Source organism: Calypte anna, chromosome 1 (assembly GCF_003957555.1).
Source record: "Calypte anna isolate BGI_N300 chromosome 1, bCalAnn1_v1.p, whole genome shotgun sequence".
Taxonomy (NCBI): Eukaryota; Metazoa; Chordata; class Aves; order Apodiformes; family Trochilidae; genus Calypte; species Calypte anna.
The window spans coordinates 63061040-63076808 of NC_044244.1; the positions used below are offsets into that span (position 1 = coordinate 63061040).

Below are 15769 nucleotides of genomic sequence, written 5' to 3' on the forward strand. Positions count from 1 at the left end.
TAAATACTGAATTATTCTTACTGCAAAAGCCATTTCTTCTGCTTATTCATTCTGACTATGGTGAGAGATAGGCCCTTTAAGCTCTCTGAAATACACACATATATAAAAATATATGCTAAAAACATTTATAACATATGCATATAAAAAAAAAATATATATATACACACACATGCTTAAAGATGGTTATAGAATGCTAGAATAATTTTATCATATCTTCCTCCCTCTCACATCCTCATAAGCAGCAGTCCAAGTTCCAGCATTCCCATTTCTGTAACTTTTCCTTATAGTTCATATTTTCTAAGCCTTTGGTTGGTATCTCTGTTTTCTTCTGAGCAGCCTGGACCAAGCCACATCTTTCCTGAAGTGTGGAACTGAAACTGTCCATGTATTTCAGCTGAAGTCCTGCCAATGCTGAGCTGAAGAGAACTACTACTTGCAGCGTTGCTTAGATTTTAGCCCTGTTTATATACTACATGGTGACGATTGCGTTTTTTGAGAAGGCAGTATGACAATACCATCTTCTTTTCTGTGGTGGATCTAATATAACCCCCAAGGCTTTTCTGAAAATAATCTGGGCAGATGATTCACTTTGCTTAAATACTTTTCATTTGTCCCTGTTGAACTCCATTCTATTTTAAAAAATCTTTCCAACTCATGAAACTAATTTTGAGTTCAAGCCTTTTTCTTCTTTTATCTCCCAGCTTCATCATTACCTGCTTGTTTCATAACACCATTCACCATTTTATTATCCATATCATTAATGAAAACACTGAACAAAATGGGATCCAGGACAGGCAGTTGTGCAACTCCATGTGATAGAAACTCCAATTTACACCGCGTACCGCTGAAAACTGCTCTCAGGCATTTGTTGTGCTCTTACTTGTTTATAGCAGGTTTTTCTTCTTTTCTTGCTCATATGTTCTTAGCATCCTTGTGAAGCTGTCATACAAGATCTCATAAAAACATGGATAAAGAGGGCATGGTCTCAATTTGTGCCAGGGGAGGTTTAGGTTGGATATTAGAAAGAATTTCTTTACAGAGAGGGTGATCAGGCATTGGAATGGGCTGCCCAGGGAAGTAGTGGATTCTCCATCCCTGGAGATATTTAAAAAGAGACTGGATGTGGCACTTAGTGCCATGGGCTGGTAACTGCAGTGGTAGTGGATCAAGGGTTGGACTTGATGATCTCTGAGGTCCCTTCCAACCCAGACAATTCTATGAATATATGTTTTGGTTTGGGGATTAATTTGTGCTAATCATCTGGTTTTGATGGATTTTTTTCTGCGGTAAAAATTGGTGCAAAAGGGTCATGTAAAACTAAAGTGGCTTTAAAATATTCTATCAAATGTTCTCCTTTTTCCATTGGTTAATTTATCAATGTTTTCCACATTCTTCCTTGTATTAGCAGATGGACACTGACTTTTTATGTGTGTGCTCATGTGCACAGTTCTTCATGTTTCTTGGTAGGCATCTCTCCAGTCTTTTAAAAGAAGGTTTTTTTCTCATGGCCTTGAAGTAGGGTGACTGCTTTCCTATGTTGTGAGTGCTTTCTTTCAGCGTTTTGGTTAAGACATTATGATTTAACCAGTTTTGTCTTTTCCTAAGTAAAATTTAGGAAAATGAAAATGAAATTTTAGGAAATTTTAGGAAATGAAATTTCTTCCTCTGCTTTGCGGAAAAATACAGCTGTGTAACAAAGTTTCAAGGTTTGCATTTCTAAGATTGTTGTTTATAATGTGATGCGTGAAAAGAACTGTAGCTGAAGGTCTCTGGTTACAGCAAAATTTTGTGGTGGTAGAGAAGCGAGGGCTATAGGTGAAATTTAGCCTGGTGTCTCACAAAGTCAATATGAATTGTGTTCTATTTACTTCCTAGGCATTAACACCTAAGCATTTAGATCATAAAGTAGAATTTAATTTTCCCTGAAAGTCTGGCTATGCTCTTTGAAAATATTTTGCTCAGTTCTTGAATCTACTTTCTGTGAAGCTGGGTGAGCTTCACTCTTTAATTTAATCTAATTCTATAAACTGCCTGTGGATCAAGCCATTTGTCACTTCTATTAGTTTTTTAGTATAGATAGAGTCTGCAGTCTCTAAACTTCATAAAACAGACAGATTCTTAACAGCAATCAATAATTGTAATATTTATTAATATAAATCTGTCATTACTGACTCATCGTTTGAAATTAATTTGAGACAAAGCACTTTATTATTGGACTGCTGACCATGGTAAGAGCAAAAGCAGCAAAGCCACTAGGAGTTATATCCTTGACTTTGCTGGCCTATCAAAGACAAAAGGCATAGACTTGAAATCTCATGTGAAACCTAACTAATAAGCAATAATATAAGAAAAGCTTGTCACACTCCTAAATTGCAGAAAAGTCTTCATTAAGATGCAGCAGCTGTTTGTTTTCAGGACCACATGGTCTAGTCAGCATGATAAGAACACAGTGGCGATGGATCAGCAAGTTTGCTTTTACTGAAAAACACATGCATAATGGGTCAGTATTAAAGAAGAGCTGGATTTGGAGAATAATTAGCGCAATTTTCCATTTATTTTTCTTTCCAGCATGCCTCAGGCTAAGAAGGTCAAATAGATGCTAAAGAGAAAAATCTGCATCTGGAACAAGTCTGAAAATAAATATGTATCTCATGAGTAGTGCTGTGTACAATTTGCTTCGTCTTAGAAAACTAAGTTTGTCTGCCAATTGATTGCCAGCTTCATCGAGAAAATCTGTTTAGCCTATGTGATTCTGAAAGCTCTTTTTCTTCAGTTTCAAAATCTGAGGGATGTGAATTAACTATTTCCCATTTCTTGTTTCTTTCAGCTTTCCCTTTCACATATCAGAGTCATATTACTCACCAGCTTCCTTTGGCTGGTTTGCAACTAGGAGATTTTTTAGTGAGCAGACAAGCTCTTGATTTTCCTTCTATCCAAACTTTAACAGCCTGGAAATTCTGTGGCAATGCCTGACATAAAATGACATCTGACTCTATTATGTCCTTCCTTATGATTCAGTGAGATGATTAAAATCTTGAATGCTTTCAGATTAGAGGTAATCCTGATTGCACTCGGTGTGTCAATGTGATTATATTTTTTTTTTACCTGCTTCAGTTCATTTGTAGTGCAGCCATTGCTGTGATATAGAGTCATAGAATTGGCTGGGTTGGAAGGGACCTCTGAGTTCATCAAGTCCAACCCTTGATCCACTACCGCTGCAGTTACCAGACCATGGCACTGAGTGCCACATCCAGTCTCCTTTTAAATATCTCCAGGGACAAAGAATCCACTACTTCCCTGGGCAGCCCATTCCAATGCCTGATCACCCTCTCTGTAAAGAAATTCTTTCTAATATCCAACCTAAACCTCCCCCAACACAACTTAAGACCCTGCCCTCTTGTCTTGCTGAGAGTTGCCTGGGAAAAGAGACCAACCCCCTGCTGGCTACACCCTCCTTTCAGGGAATTGTAGAGAGTGATGAGGTCTCCTCTGAGCCTCCTCTTCTCCAGACTGAACAGCCCCAGCTCCCTCAGCCTCTCCTTATCTGTGCTTGAGTCCCTTCACCAGCCTGGTTGCCCTCCTTTGGACCTGCCCCAGGACCTCGATATCCTTCCTAAACTGAGGGGCCCAGAACTGGACACAGTACTCGAGGTGTGGCCTCACCAGGGCTGAGTACAGGGGCAGAATCACTTCCTTGGACCTGCTGGCCACGCTGTTCCTGATACAGGCCAGGATGCCATTGGCCTTTTTGGCTACCTGGGCACACTGCTGGCTCATGTTCAGCTTCCTGTCAATCCAAACTCCAAGGTCCCTCTCTGTCTGGCTGCTCTCCAACCACTCTGTCCCCAGCCTGTAGCGCTGCTTGGGGTTGTTGTTGCCAAAGTGCAGGACCCAGCACTAATCTCCAGTCTGTCCAGGTCCCTCTGTAGAGCCCTCCTGCCTTCCAGCTGATCGACACTTTCCCCCCAGCTTAGTGTCATCTGCGAATTTGCTGATGATGGACTCAATCCCCTCATCTAAATCATCAATAAAGATATTAAACAGAACTGGGCCCAACACTGATCCCTAGGGGGCACCACTAGTGACCAGCCGCCAACTGGATGCAGTGCTGTTCAGCACCATTCTCTGGGCCCGGCCGTCCAGCAGTTCCTAACCCAGCACAGGGTGCTCCTGTCCAAGCTGTGGGCTGACAGCTTTTTCAGGAGAATGCTGTGGGAGACGGTGTCAAAGGCCTTGCTGAAGTCCAGGTAGACCACATCCACAGCCTTCCCCTCATCCACCAGTCGGGTCACCTGATCATAAAAGGAGATCAGGTTGGTCAGACAGGACCTGCCCTTCCTAAACCCATGCTGGCTGGGTCTGATCCCTTGCCCATCCTGCAGGTGCTGTGTGATTACACTGAGGATGATCTGTTCCATAACCCTGCCAGGCACTGAGGTCAGGCTGACGGGCCTGTAGTTTCCCAGGTTCTTCTGGCCCTTTTTGTGGATGGGTGTGATATTCCCACCCATGTCCAGTAAAGAATGGATGTTTTCCTTGCCCCTCCTTTTGCCATTGATGTATCTGTAGAAGGACTTTTTGTTATCCTTCACAGAGGTGGCGAGATTCAGTTCAAGTTGTGCCTTTGTCTGTCTAATTTTCTTTCTACACAGCCTGACTATATTCCTAAATTCCTCCTGAGTAGTTAGCCCTTTTTTCCATAATTGGTAGGCCCTATTCTTAAGCCTAATTTCTTTCAAAGTCTCCCTGTTCAGCCAGACTGGTCGTCTTCCCCGCCGGCTCGCCTTTTGGCACACTGGGACAGCTGGCTCCTGTGCTTTCAAAACTTGCTCCTTGAAGTACGTCCATCCCTCCTGGACCACTTTGTTTTCAAGGGCTGTTTCCCAGGGTATACTCTGGACTAGTCTTCTGAGTAGACCAAAATCTGCCCTCCGGAAGTCCAACGTAGAGGTATTATTGGTGACCCTCCTTGTATCCCTGAGCATTGAAAACTTTATTATTTCATTATTGCTAAGTCCCAGACGTCCACCAACCACTACATCTCTCACCAGTCCCTGTCTGTTTGTGAAAAGAAGGTCAAGCGGGGCTCCATCCCCGGTAGGCTCATTTACCAGCTGAAGCAGGAAATTATCTTCTATATACTCTAAGAATCTCCTAGACTGCCTCCTCTCTGCTGTGTGGAGTTCCCAGCAGATGTCCGGCAGGTTAAAGTCACCCACGAGAACAAGGGACGATGATTTTGAAACATCTGCCAACTGCTTGCAGAATAGTTCATCACCCTCCTGACTGGGTGGTCTGTGACAGACTCCCACCAGGATATCAGCCTTGTTGGCCTTCCCCATGATTCTGACCCACAGGCAGTCCACCTTATTATTACAGACTTCAATTTCTACAGAGTCAAGAGACTCTAACATACAGGGCCTCTCCTCTCCACCTCTCCTACTCCTCCTGTCCCTTCTGAAGAGCCTGTAGCCACCCATGGCAGCACTCCAGTCATGGGAGTCATGAAGCATGCTGCTTGTGTAATTATTTATGTCCAAGGCTTGGATGGGCATATGCTCTGCTGGGTAAAAAAACTGGCTGGACTACTGGGCCCAAAGAGTTGTGGTGAATGGAGTTCAATCCAGTTGGCTGCCAGTCGCAAGTGGCATTCCCCAGGACTCAGTACTGGGGTCAGTTTTGTGTAATGTTTTTATCAGTGGTCTGCATGAGGGGATGGGGTGCACCATCAGAAGTTTGCAGATGACACCAGGCTGGACAGGAGTGTTGATCTGCCTGAGAGTAGGAAGGCTTTACAGAGGGACCTGGACAGACTCCATCAATAGGCTGAGGCCAATGGTATGAGGTTCAACAAGGCTGAGTGCTGGGTCCTGCAATTGGGTCGCAATGATCCAATGCAATGCTACAGTCTTGGGGAAGAATGGCTGGAAAGCTGCCTGTTGAAAAGGGCCCTGGGAGTGTTTGTAGCAGATGAACCTTTCTTGGGGCATGGTGCTTCAAAGTCAAACAGGTGTTCTTGCCAAGGTGCACAAACAGTGCTCCAATCTTGCTGCTTTTAGACTTGGCTAGCCTTGTTCAGTGCTTCTGCTCTGGACTCAGCTAACCTCCTCCTCTGGCTGCTCGAGAGTGAGCTGAGCATGCATTCAGAAGCTCACCTTTTATTGGCCCCCCAGTCCTGCCCATGCACAGCTGGGGTCAGCCCTACTTGGGCACAGGTGGGCTTAACACAAGCTCACACCTCCCACTTTGTAATTAGCAACACCTGATTGCCTCATTTCACTACAAGCGTTGGTTGACAGTCGACTGAATATGAGCCAGCAATGTGCCCAGGTGGTCAAGAAGGATAACAGCATCCTGGCTTGTGTCAGAAATAATGTGGCAGACAGAACCCAGGAAGTGATCATAGTCCTGTACTTTTCTCTGGTGAGGCTGCACCTCAAATCCCAAGTTCACTTTTGTGCCCCTCACTGCAGGGGTATGGAGCTGCTGCAGCATGGCCAGAGAAGAGCAGTGAAGCTGGTGAAGGGTCTGAAGAACAAGTCCTTTGAGGGGCAGCGAGGCTGAGGGGAGGTGTTATCACTCTATAGCTATCTGAAAGGAGGTTGTAACACAGGGAGGAGTCAATCTTTTCTCACTAGTAACTAGTAAGAGGGTGGAGAGATGACTTCAAGTTATATCAGGGGAGGTTGAGGTTGGATGTTAGGGAAAACCTCTTTACAAAAAGGGTTATTAAGCACTGGGACAGGCTGCCTGGAGAAGTGGTTGGATCACCATCCGTGAATGGGTTTAGTAATCTTATAGGTACAGTGCTTAAGGATATGGTCTAGGAGCAGGTAGAGCTAGGTTAGCAGTTAGGTTAAAGGTTGGCCTGGATGGTCTTACAGGTCTTTTGCAGTCTGGAAAACTCTATGACTCTGTGATTTAGGTTCAGGAACAGGTTCCCAGTTTTCTGGGTTTGCATGTCTTTTATCTCATATTTTAAGGAAAGCAGTGCGTCACATGGTCTTCTGTTTGCTTTGTCCAGTAGAATATAGGAGCCCATTTGGTATATGTAATAATACCATATATTAATCTAAAGCAGAATATAGTCAATAATAGACTTTGAACTTTGAGATAAAAGGTGATCTTACTCCTTTGCTGGGTTTCTACTGTCTGCCTCTTGCATGTATGCTTTTTTCTGAAGCATCTGATCAGATGCCCTGCTGGTCAGAAGTAATGAGAAACAATCTCTTGAGTGGGCAGTGTTTTGAAACTGAAGACTGGTTTTATAGCCTATGGAGGAATAAGATGTGTAGACCACTTGGGCTTCCTTTTATTTGTCTTTTAACATAAGGGTCATAAGCAAACTTGCAAATCCACACAATATAAGTAGTCTCCTAAATCTTGTACCTCACCTTTTGAGATTTCTAACACTCAAACTTGCAAAGTGTGTTGTTAAAAAAAAAGAAAAAAAAAGGAAAGGAGGACAGTTTCTTTTCTGTGAATCCCTAGAGATTTGTATTGATTAGGAGCACTTCTAACAGCTTGCTGTCCATTTGGACTTGTTGGGAGACTGTTACAAGATGAATGATTGCATAGAATTCTTAAAAATGAAGAGCTTGTATTGGAGGAACAAGCTGGTAGTAAGTGGATAGCCTTAGCCAGCTTAGCCAGCTACGTAACCTTAGCTCTTGATTTTACTTCAGATTTTTAAAACCCCTATTTCTCTTTTCTGCTGTTTAAAAAAACGCCTTCACAAATTTCTCTTTTGTTTTTCCTTTTGCTTTCACAGGTTCCAACTATGGGAGTCCCCGTCCAGCTCATGCCAACATGAATGCCAATGCAGCTGCAGGGCTTGCCCCAGAGCATATCCCTACTCCAGGGGCAGCTCTGTCCTGGCAAGCTGCAATCGATGCTGCCAGGCAAGCCAAACTGATGGGTAGTGCTGGCAATGCAACAATATCCACAGCCAGCTCCACGCAGAGGAAACGGCAGCAGTATGGGAAACAGAAGAAACAGGGTAGCACCACAGCTACACGTCCTCCCCGGGCATTGCTGTGTTTAACGCTGAAAAATCCCATCCGGAGGGCATGCATCAGCATCGTCGAATGGAAATATCCTTTTTGATGTTCTCACATTTGGAAAGCAGCAAATAGTTTGTGTGCATCAGGTGCTATTCATAAGTGTGAAGAAATCAATACCTCAAGTTGAAAGGCATGGCTAAGAATGTATAGTATACAAATATTTCTTGATGTCTTAACTGAGGTCATTTATGCTGGGAAGAAAAAAACCACTTAAGACTGAAGCCATAACTATACCCTTTTGTAAGAAACCACTAGAAGTTGTTCAAATTATAAAGGTTAGGAGTTAAATTCTACCCTTTTAAAAGCATGTCATCTAGGCTGAAATCAGTGGGAGATGTGCAAGGTATCTAAGGCCAGAATTGAACCAGCTCTAGGGACTGATAGCAGCTGCTGGCTTTTCCCTTGTTTTTTGTTTTGTTTGTTTTTTTCAGGCACTTAAAAAGGTGCCACCAGTTAAACAGTTCTGGTACTTAGAATCAAATGCTTTTTTGTTAAAAATGTGATATCACACTTGCTACAGTAAGGAAAAAAGAAAGGGACAAAAGGAGGGAAGAAACCAAACTTATGCGATAAGACCGTAAAAAAGGACTAAGTTCTGTTAACTATATTGGAATTCCACTTAAACTAGTAAGGCTTACTAATGTATGGTAAGAGATACTGGTTTTATGGAAACAGTGAAAAAGACACTTGTAATCCTTTAACGTGTACAAATGCAGTAGAGGGCCAGATCAAGTAGCATGGAGACAGATTGTGTCACAGATGATAGATGCTAACCATTCACACAGAACTGCAGAGCGTGAAGATCAGTGCTGATTCCCTGGGAAAGTTTGTAAGGGTTTGGCAATTGGCTTCATCAAGCCTTTTTACTTACCCCAAATGTGATCAGCACAAGCTCATATACTAAACCTGAACTGTAAATGGCAGTAAATAACAAGCTAATGGGACTCTTAAGTAAATACAAAAGAAAAAAACATTTTATTAGGGATAGGTAGGTACATCAAGCAAAGGCAGTACAGAACTTGGCAGTAGTTAATATGCTAACAAATGAATGATGGCACTTAAGAAAATGTGATAATATTGTTCCTTTGGGGGTCTGGTGGGATTTTAGAACAATGAAAACAGAATATGCGTTTATTGACTTATTTTTCAGACTAAGAACTTGTTTAAAATATTCCTGTCAATTCTTGGATGTCCTTAAACTACCTGCCTCCATTTTTTTTTTTTTTTCTTCAAATGCTAATTTTTAATCCCCCTGATTAAGTTTGCTACTTTTTATCCGTTCTGGCACAGCTCTGATACCATAAGCATAAGATGATGGATGATGACTAACAGGATGGAGCTGAATATTGGTTTACTTGCTAGCACTCGAGTAACCACATCTTTATAGAAACAGCACAGAATGACATTTGATAAATGAATAAGATCAGCAATGTATGGTGGGAATGATGTGTTGTAAAACAGAATATGGCACTGCTGAGACTGAGAGAATCAAAACAGTGCAATTAAAGCAATCGAAAGATGCTGCTGCTTGCTTTTTTGGGGGTTTTGTTTAATTTTAGGTGAGTTGGTGGAAGTATTTTTTTCCATCAGGACCTCTCATTGGACATCTAATGTTTATAAATGTGAGACAGTTCAGTGACAAGTAACATTATGAGTGTTGTGACAAGTGATAAGTTGTGATAAATTAATTTCATTCTGTACTCTGACTTTCCTAATTGCTAAAAGCTACTGAGAAAACCGTAGCTTAATTTGTAGACCCATTTAAGTCTAAGCAAATTAGATGTTAAACAAATATCAAATGGTACTTCTGTGGTTTTTCTAACCCAAACATTATACCGTTAAGGGCCTGAAGGTGCAATTGCAGATAGGAAAAATTGAAATTAATTAATTACCTTATTTAGTAAAGATTTAGCTGTGTATTTTAGTTTCTGCTTTGTGTGCAGTGTATTTGTGGATTTCATACCATTTTATTTTTACGGTGCAAAAAAGAGAACAGAAGAAAAAGAAACTTAAACAGTGATAAATTAGTAGATAAAGATCATGTCAAAACAAAGCAGTAGAGGAAAAAAAGGCAATTATGAAAAGGAAACCCTATAGGAATCCAGTTCTTTATGCAGTAGACACCATATAAAAAGCCAACATGGGGTACCTGACAAGTCCTCATGGTTTCATGTGTAATTTGCATACTCTCCTCCATATTACCCTATATCTCCTATTTTGCAGGTTTAAGCACAGTAATCTGGCAAGTTTGAAACCCTTTGGCTCTGGGAAACATAGAATATGTCTGAGTAGACACAAAGCTCAGGTGTCTGGGATTTGTGTACATCTAGCAATTCAGGCTGCTGCACGTCCTGATCTCCAGTTATTTCCTGCTAAAACCTGCTGAGAACAGTAGTCTGCTGACCAAAATCATACATGTGCTGTCATTTGGCAGTGCTGAAAAACCTGTCCCATGGTAGATAAATTCATGCTCAAATGCACTCTGTGTCACAGGTATGCTTGGCATTCTCCCTGTCCTATTCTGCTTTTCATTCCCCTCCAGAGCACTGGTGAGTTATCCCAGAACTAGCCTCCAGGATATGCTTGCAGGAAAGTAAATGTAGACAGACTGTAAATCTGGTCTCTGCTCTGAGTCTGAAGACAATTCACAGCAGTGAAAGTTAAGGAATCCACTGAAGTAGATGAAGTATGGTGCAAGCAAATTGATCAGTAGAAAAATACTTTTTGTTTCCACTGGACAGTAAGTAGGCTATCAAGGTTGTGCATAATTTGTTCACTGAATATCTCAAATCTCTGTTGTTTTTTCTTTCCTATCAACGCTGATGTCAGGCTGAAATTCCCCTGAATTGTTGTATGTTTCTCTGTCATATAGAACTCTTAGATTTCTGCTGTGCCTAATATGCCATGCTGGGTACATTTGTTTTCCTTATGGTGCCAAATGGAATACAAGTAAAAGAAAAAGAAATACTCCCTCAAACATATCTTAAACAAAATGAGTATACATAGTAATGTATAGAGAAAACAAATTTTGGACAAAGTGATTCTTTTTGCTGTAACTAACTTTGTAATCATTTAAAAGCCTTCTAACTGAATATATGAATGTAGTTTTTGGGCCCTTGCATTTAACTTTGAGATAGGAAAGAAAAATTGAGAAAGGGGAAAAAAAACACCACTACAACAAAATAACTCCAAAAACTTCTGTTAAAATTATTTCAGGTTTTGTAAATGCACATTGAAAAGAGAAAGAGAAGCTAATTTTAAGAAGCAGGATGACAGTCCTTCTAGAACATGTTTCTGTTATTAAAAGTAGTACAGCCACCCTTGAAGGAAAATGGGGAAAATGCAAGCTAAATAAATAGAGGAAGAAAAAACTTTTAAGAAATCTCTGTTTACTCTGGCACGCGACTGGCCTACACTGCTTTTGACATATTAGGAAGATTCTTGGCTGGGAGCTCCTAAAAGCACTTAAAAAGGCATATGTTTCTTTTCAGAATATAAGGGGCTTGGAATGTTTTATTTAAACAGAATTCTTATAAGTCTTTCATTATTTTTTTTATTTATTTATTTTGTGTGCACATTCTGGAACTCCTTAACTCCATTCCTCAGACCATTTGAAATAATTATTTTACTGACTATTTTTGCCAATTGTGTGGCCTTAGCTATCTATATCCCCTTTCCAGAAGATGATTCCAATGCCACCAATTCCAATCTGGTAAGTTCTTGATGGTGTTTCATCTTACTATTTTGAAAGTTCTTTTAAAGATTGACCAGAGAGACTGTTGATGCAAGGGAGCATAAATATATCCACCAAAGATGAGAATAGAATAAAAATTGTTTTTGAGGGCTATGTCTCCTCTATTTGTGTTAACACCTGCTTCGGTTGAGCTGGTTTAAGAAAAAATGTTCCAAAACCTGTGTGTGTGCTGTATGTGTTGTTTCGGATAACAAACTTCTGCAAAAGTGCTTGGTAAACTGAAGGTATTTGCAAAAGAAATCTTTTGATCATGGATTATATGGTGGTTTTGCTCTTACAAAGTGCCATTGTGAAATTAATGCTGTCCTCCTCTCAGGTGATACGAGGGTACAAGCTTGATGACTGGTTTCTGGGATGTACCTTAATGCTTGCATTTCACAGACAACATTTCAGTTGAACAATGTTTGAGGGGTTTGTTTTAGTTTTCTTGCCTCTTGTTAGGGGAACATAACTTTTTCTCTGATGCCACTGAGACTGATGTTGGTATTTTGGGATGTACCTGTCCATATAAAATGTCAGGAGTGTTTACTTTTGGCTTAGTATGAATTCATAGCAAAGAATTCTCTTTGGTAAGGGCAAAACACAGAAGAGCTCTGGACCGCTAGTTACTGTGTTAGCAGGAAACATTTTTCCTCCTTTCAAATATGTGAAGAAGTCTCCTACTTGTCTGGTTGGATCAGGATGAGAACTTGCTCCCAGAGTTTAAGAGCTGGGGTGCCATTTCCTGATTCCTAAAATAAGTTTTAGCATAACATAGGAGGAAAACAAAAGCCCTATTTCCAAAGTAGGGATAATAAGAATGGTTGACTGATGTTGTGATTAAAATGATCAAGACTATTCTTGGAAGTCAGTGATTTGATTGTAAGTTTTATAAAAGAAATTGTGAACTTCAGGACTTTGCTGGAATAGTACTGTGTTAAAAAACGGACAAACAAACAAGCAAAACAAACTTCAAAAGCAAAGCCAAACAAAATCCTGAGAAAACAGTACCTAAAAAGCCCGAACAAAGGTTCTAGTGTAGTGGTTTTCCACTGCAGCTCCTTAAAGAAATTTAAAAATAGGAGCAGGAAGAGATAAGTGATTGTTAACTTTTAACTACACTCTCTGTACTCTCTATTTACAGAATGTGAGTTGGTCTTGTTTCTCTTTTGGTGCTATCTCTTTGTTAGCCTGACTTAGTGTTTAACAATGGTGAACTGTGGTGTGCATGTTGAAAACACTTCAGTATGGCATGTTTCAAAAATTACTATTTTTATTTAAAAAAAGAAGAGTCAATTGATCCTCTGGCTGTAAAAGACAGTATGTTGTTTATTGCACATTCTAACTGGATAGGTTGAACGAGGGAAAACAAAGAAGAGCTGAAGATTAGAGGACCCTTAATTTGTCTTAAGTTTAATTGAGTATGGGTATATGCCTTATTCCAGTGAGGAGACTTCTGGCTAATACTAGGTTGAGAATATATTCACAATTGAATATGGTGTATTAATTTTTCTGCTATCAGAAAATATATGCACTTTGTGAGCTGGGTGGCTATTTTGTATCTCTTTTCCAGATGCCTTTTGCATCATTCAATCTATCAAAATGCTCCTGTTATTTCTGAGTAGAATTTAAAAAACCCTGCCTACACTAGAATTATAATCTCAGGAAATGTTATAGCCTTAAGGATAAGGTGGCATTGCTAATTTATCTTAATAGCTGTTTCATAAAAGTAAGGGGAGAAAAAATAAAATGCAGAATCTGTTTGACTACAGTTTATTATTTGGATATTAATGGAAAAAGTAAGGAAAAATGGAAAATTGGATGCTTACTATTACATGAAAGGCTTGCACTAGTGGAATTAAGACTATTCTACACTATAGGTGAGAGCCTGGAGCTCCACCTACTCAAAAGCTTTAGTCCTGTCAATCTCTCTTTGTAGTTGTAGTTGCAGGGTTTCATGTGTTTTGGTGTTGTATTTTTGGTTTTTTTTTTTTGTTTGTTTGTTTTTTGGGTTTTTTTTCCCTCAGGGTGATATACATATGTCTTTGCAAGTATATACTGCTTTTGTACTGCTTTTGGGAAACAAACTTTTTAACTATATGCCATACTACATTCCAAAAAATTTTCACAGAATTTTGAAGTGTTGTATGTTGTCATTAGTGAGTAAAGTACTGAGCAATAGGGAGGGGAAGTAGATGCAAAAGGGTGAGATAAGAATGAAAAAATGTGTTAGTTGTGTCTTGGAATGGGATGAAAGGATAGATGAAACTTTAAGAAAAGCTATTCCAGATGTCAAGAAGTGCAGAACAGTGGGACCTTACACTCAAAGAGCTAAACTATACATGGGAGAGACTAGAAAGTAGCTAGAGCCAATAATATATTACTATAAAACCTCATGCACTCACTAGATTTTTTTTATTTTTTTTTTCCTACTGGTGAGCATGTATTTTACAATCACATCTATTTTATAGCCACAAGGTCTAGAGCTCCAAAAGCTATAATCTGGAACAGGAAAGGAGGAAAAGAGTGTATGTCTGCAGTGTGTGCACTTAGGTTAAAAGCATACACAGATGTGTGTGCTGTGCTGAACTGTGAATCTGACCAAATGTGTATGGAATCTCCCTATCTGCCTTGAAGAAATTTTTACTTGTGTAAGAACTCTTGATTCATTTCCATTTTGTGACATAGTTCTTTTAGGGGGTAAAGCTATTTACATACCTTCCACATCCCAGGTTTCCTGAGCCATGCCTACCTTCCTGAGACATGAAGGAACTTTCTACAGAAAAGATACAGATGTAACAGTTTTACCAGGTTTGAAAGTGAATCAATGGTTTACCAACGTGCTGCTCTTTTTTGCTTAAGGTCTGAATATTCCTTATCTAAGGTTTCATCATAACTTTTCAAACAATGTTTTGTATGGGGGCTGAGGCAAAAGTTCAATAAGCTGTCTTTAAAAAAGTAATGGAGTAGAGGAGGGTGAGAGAAGAGAAAGGAATTCTGAATTATATGAGTGGCTTCTTCTCTCTGTAAGAGTAGAAAAAGGATAGCTTAGTAATGTTTTGATAAATAATTATTCTGTATGAATTTCACAGATATGATCAGCCATTGGTCAAATGTAGCATGCTTATTGCTCTTTGCCTTCCACAGGAACCTTAAGAGACACATGCTTCATTAGCCTTGTAACAAAATCATTACAAAACCAGTAACCTGTTGCCCTATCTCCATTTTAATAAGCCTTGTCTTTAGGTGCAAGACCTATTCGATAAGATGTCATAGTAATTAGTATGAGAATTGGAATTAAATACAGAGGAGTCCAAAAAATAATCCCTTTCCTTTAGTGTTAGTGAGAAATTGTGATTAGCTGTTATTACAAGCTTAGGCCAAATATGAAATGGATGTTCTGACTGGTTCTCTGCAATCTGTCTTCCTGTAATAACGTCTGTAAATCTTTAAGCCATTGGTGTCAAGTCTAGGGATGGTAACGTAGACTGTGAAGCACTTTCATTTTTCAAATGCACATTTACACTAAACACCATATTTTGTATCTTCATGCTCAGTGCAGTGTATTTGTCACTGGCTTTAAGAAAAATTGCAGAACAATACAATGCAATAATAACAAGTGCTAGAAATTGGCTACAGAAGTTTTGTTGTTGTTTTACATCTGCAGTTTGTTCACTGTAAAACTATTGAACTTGCAGAAATGGAGGGGAGTTGTATTGGGTACAAATTATTTTTGGTATTAATGAGATCTTCTGAGACTTTGCTTAAATTTATGAGTAAAGAAGGTTCACGCATGACTGCGTGAAAAAAAAAAAAGTTATATGTTCTCTTAATGCAATCAGGAAAGTTTGAGCTAATTTTGGGGGGAATTAGAGTTAGCCTGTATGAGAGGCTGTAACTGATATGGAGGCTTTCTGCTTGTTATCCCTGCAATTATGCATTAGAGCAGAGATAACATACATTTAGGAGTAAA

General features: G+C 39.9%; 1 protein-coding gene across 1 annotated transcript in view; it reads left to right on the plus strand.

Moving 5' to 3' along the window:
• The window catches only part of CACNA1C (calcium voltage-gated channel subunit alpha1 C), a 476353-nt gene that overhangs the window by 70785 nt on the left and 389799 nt on the right, over positions 1-15769 (plus strand). The window contains exons 2-3 of the mRNA XM_030469435.1: positions 7772-8095; positions 11672-11775. Of these exons, the coding sequence (XP_030325295.1) occupies positions 7772-8095; positions 11672-11775 (428 nt within the window). The remainder of the gene's footprint in view (positions 1-7771; positions 8096-11671; positions 11776-15769) is intronic.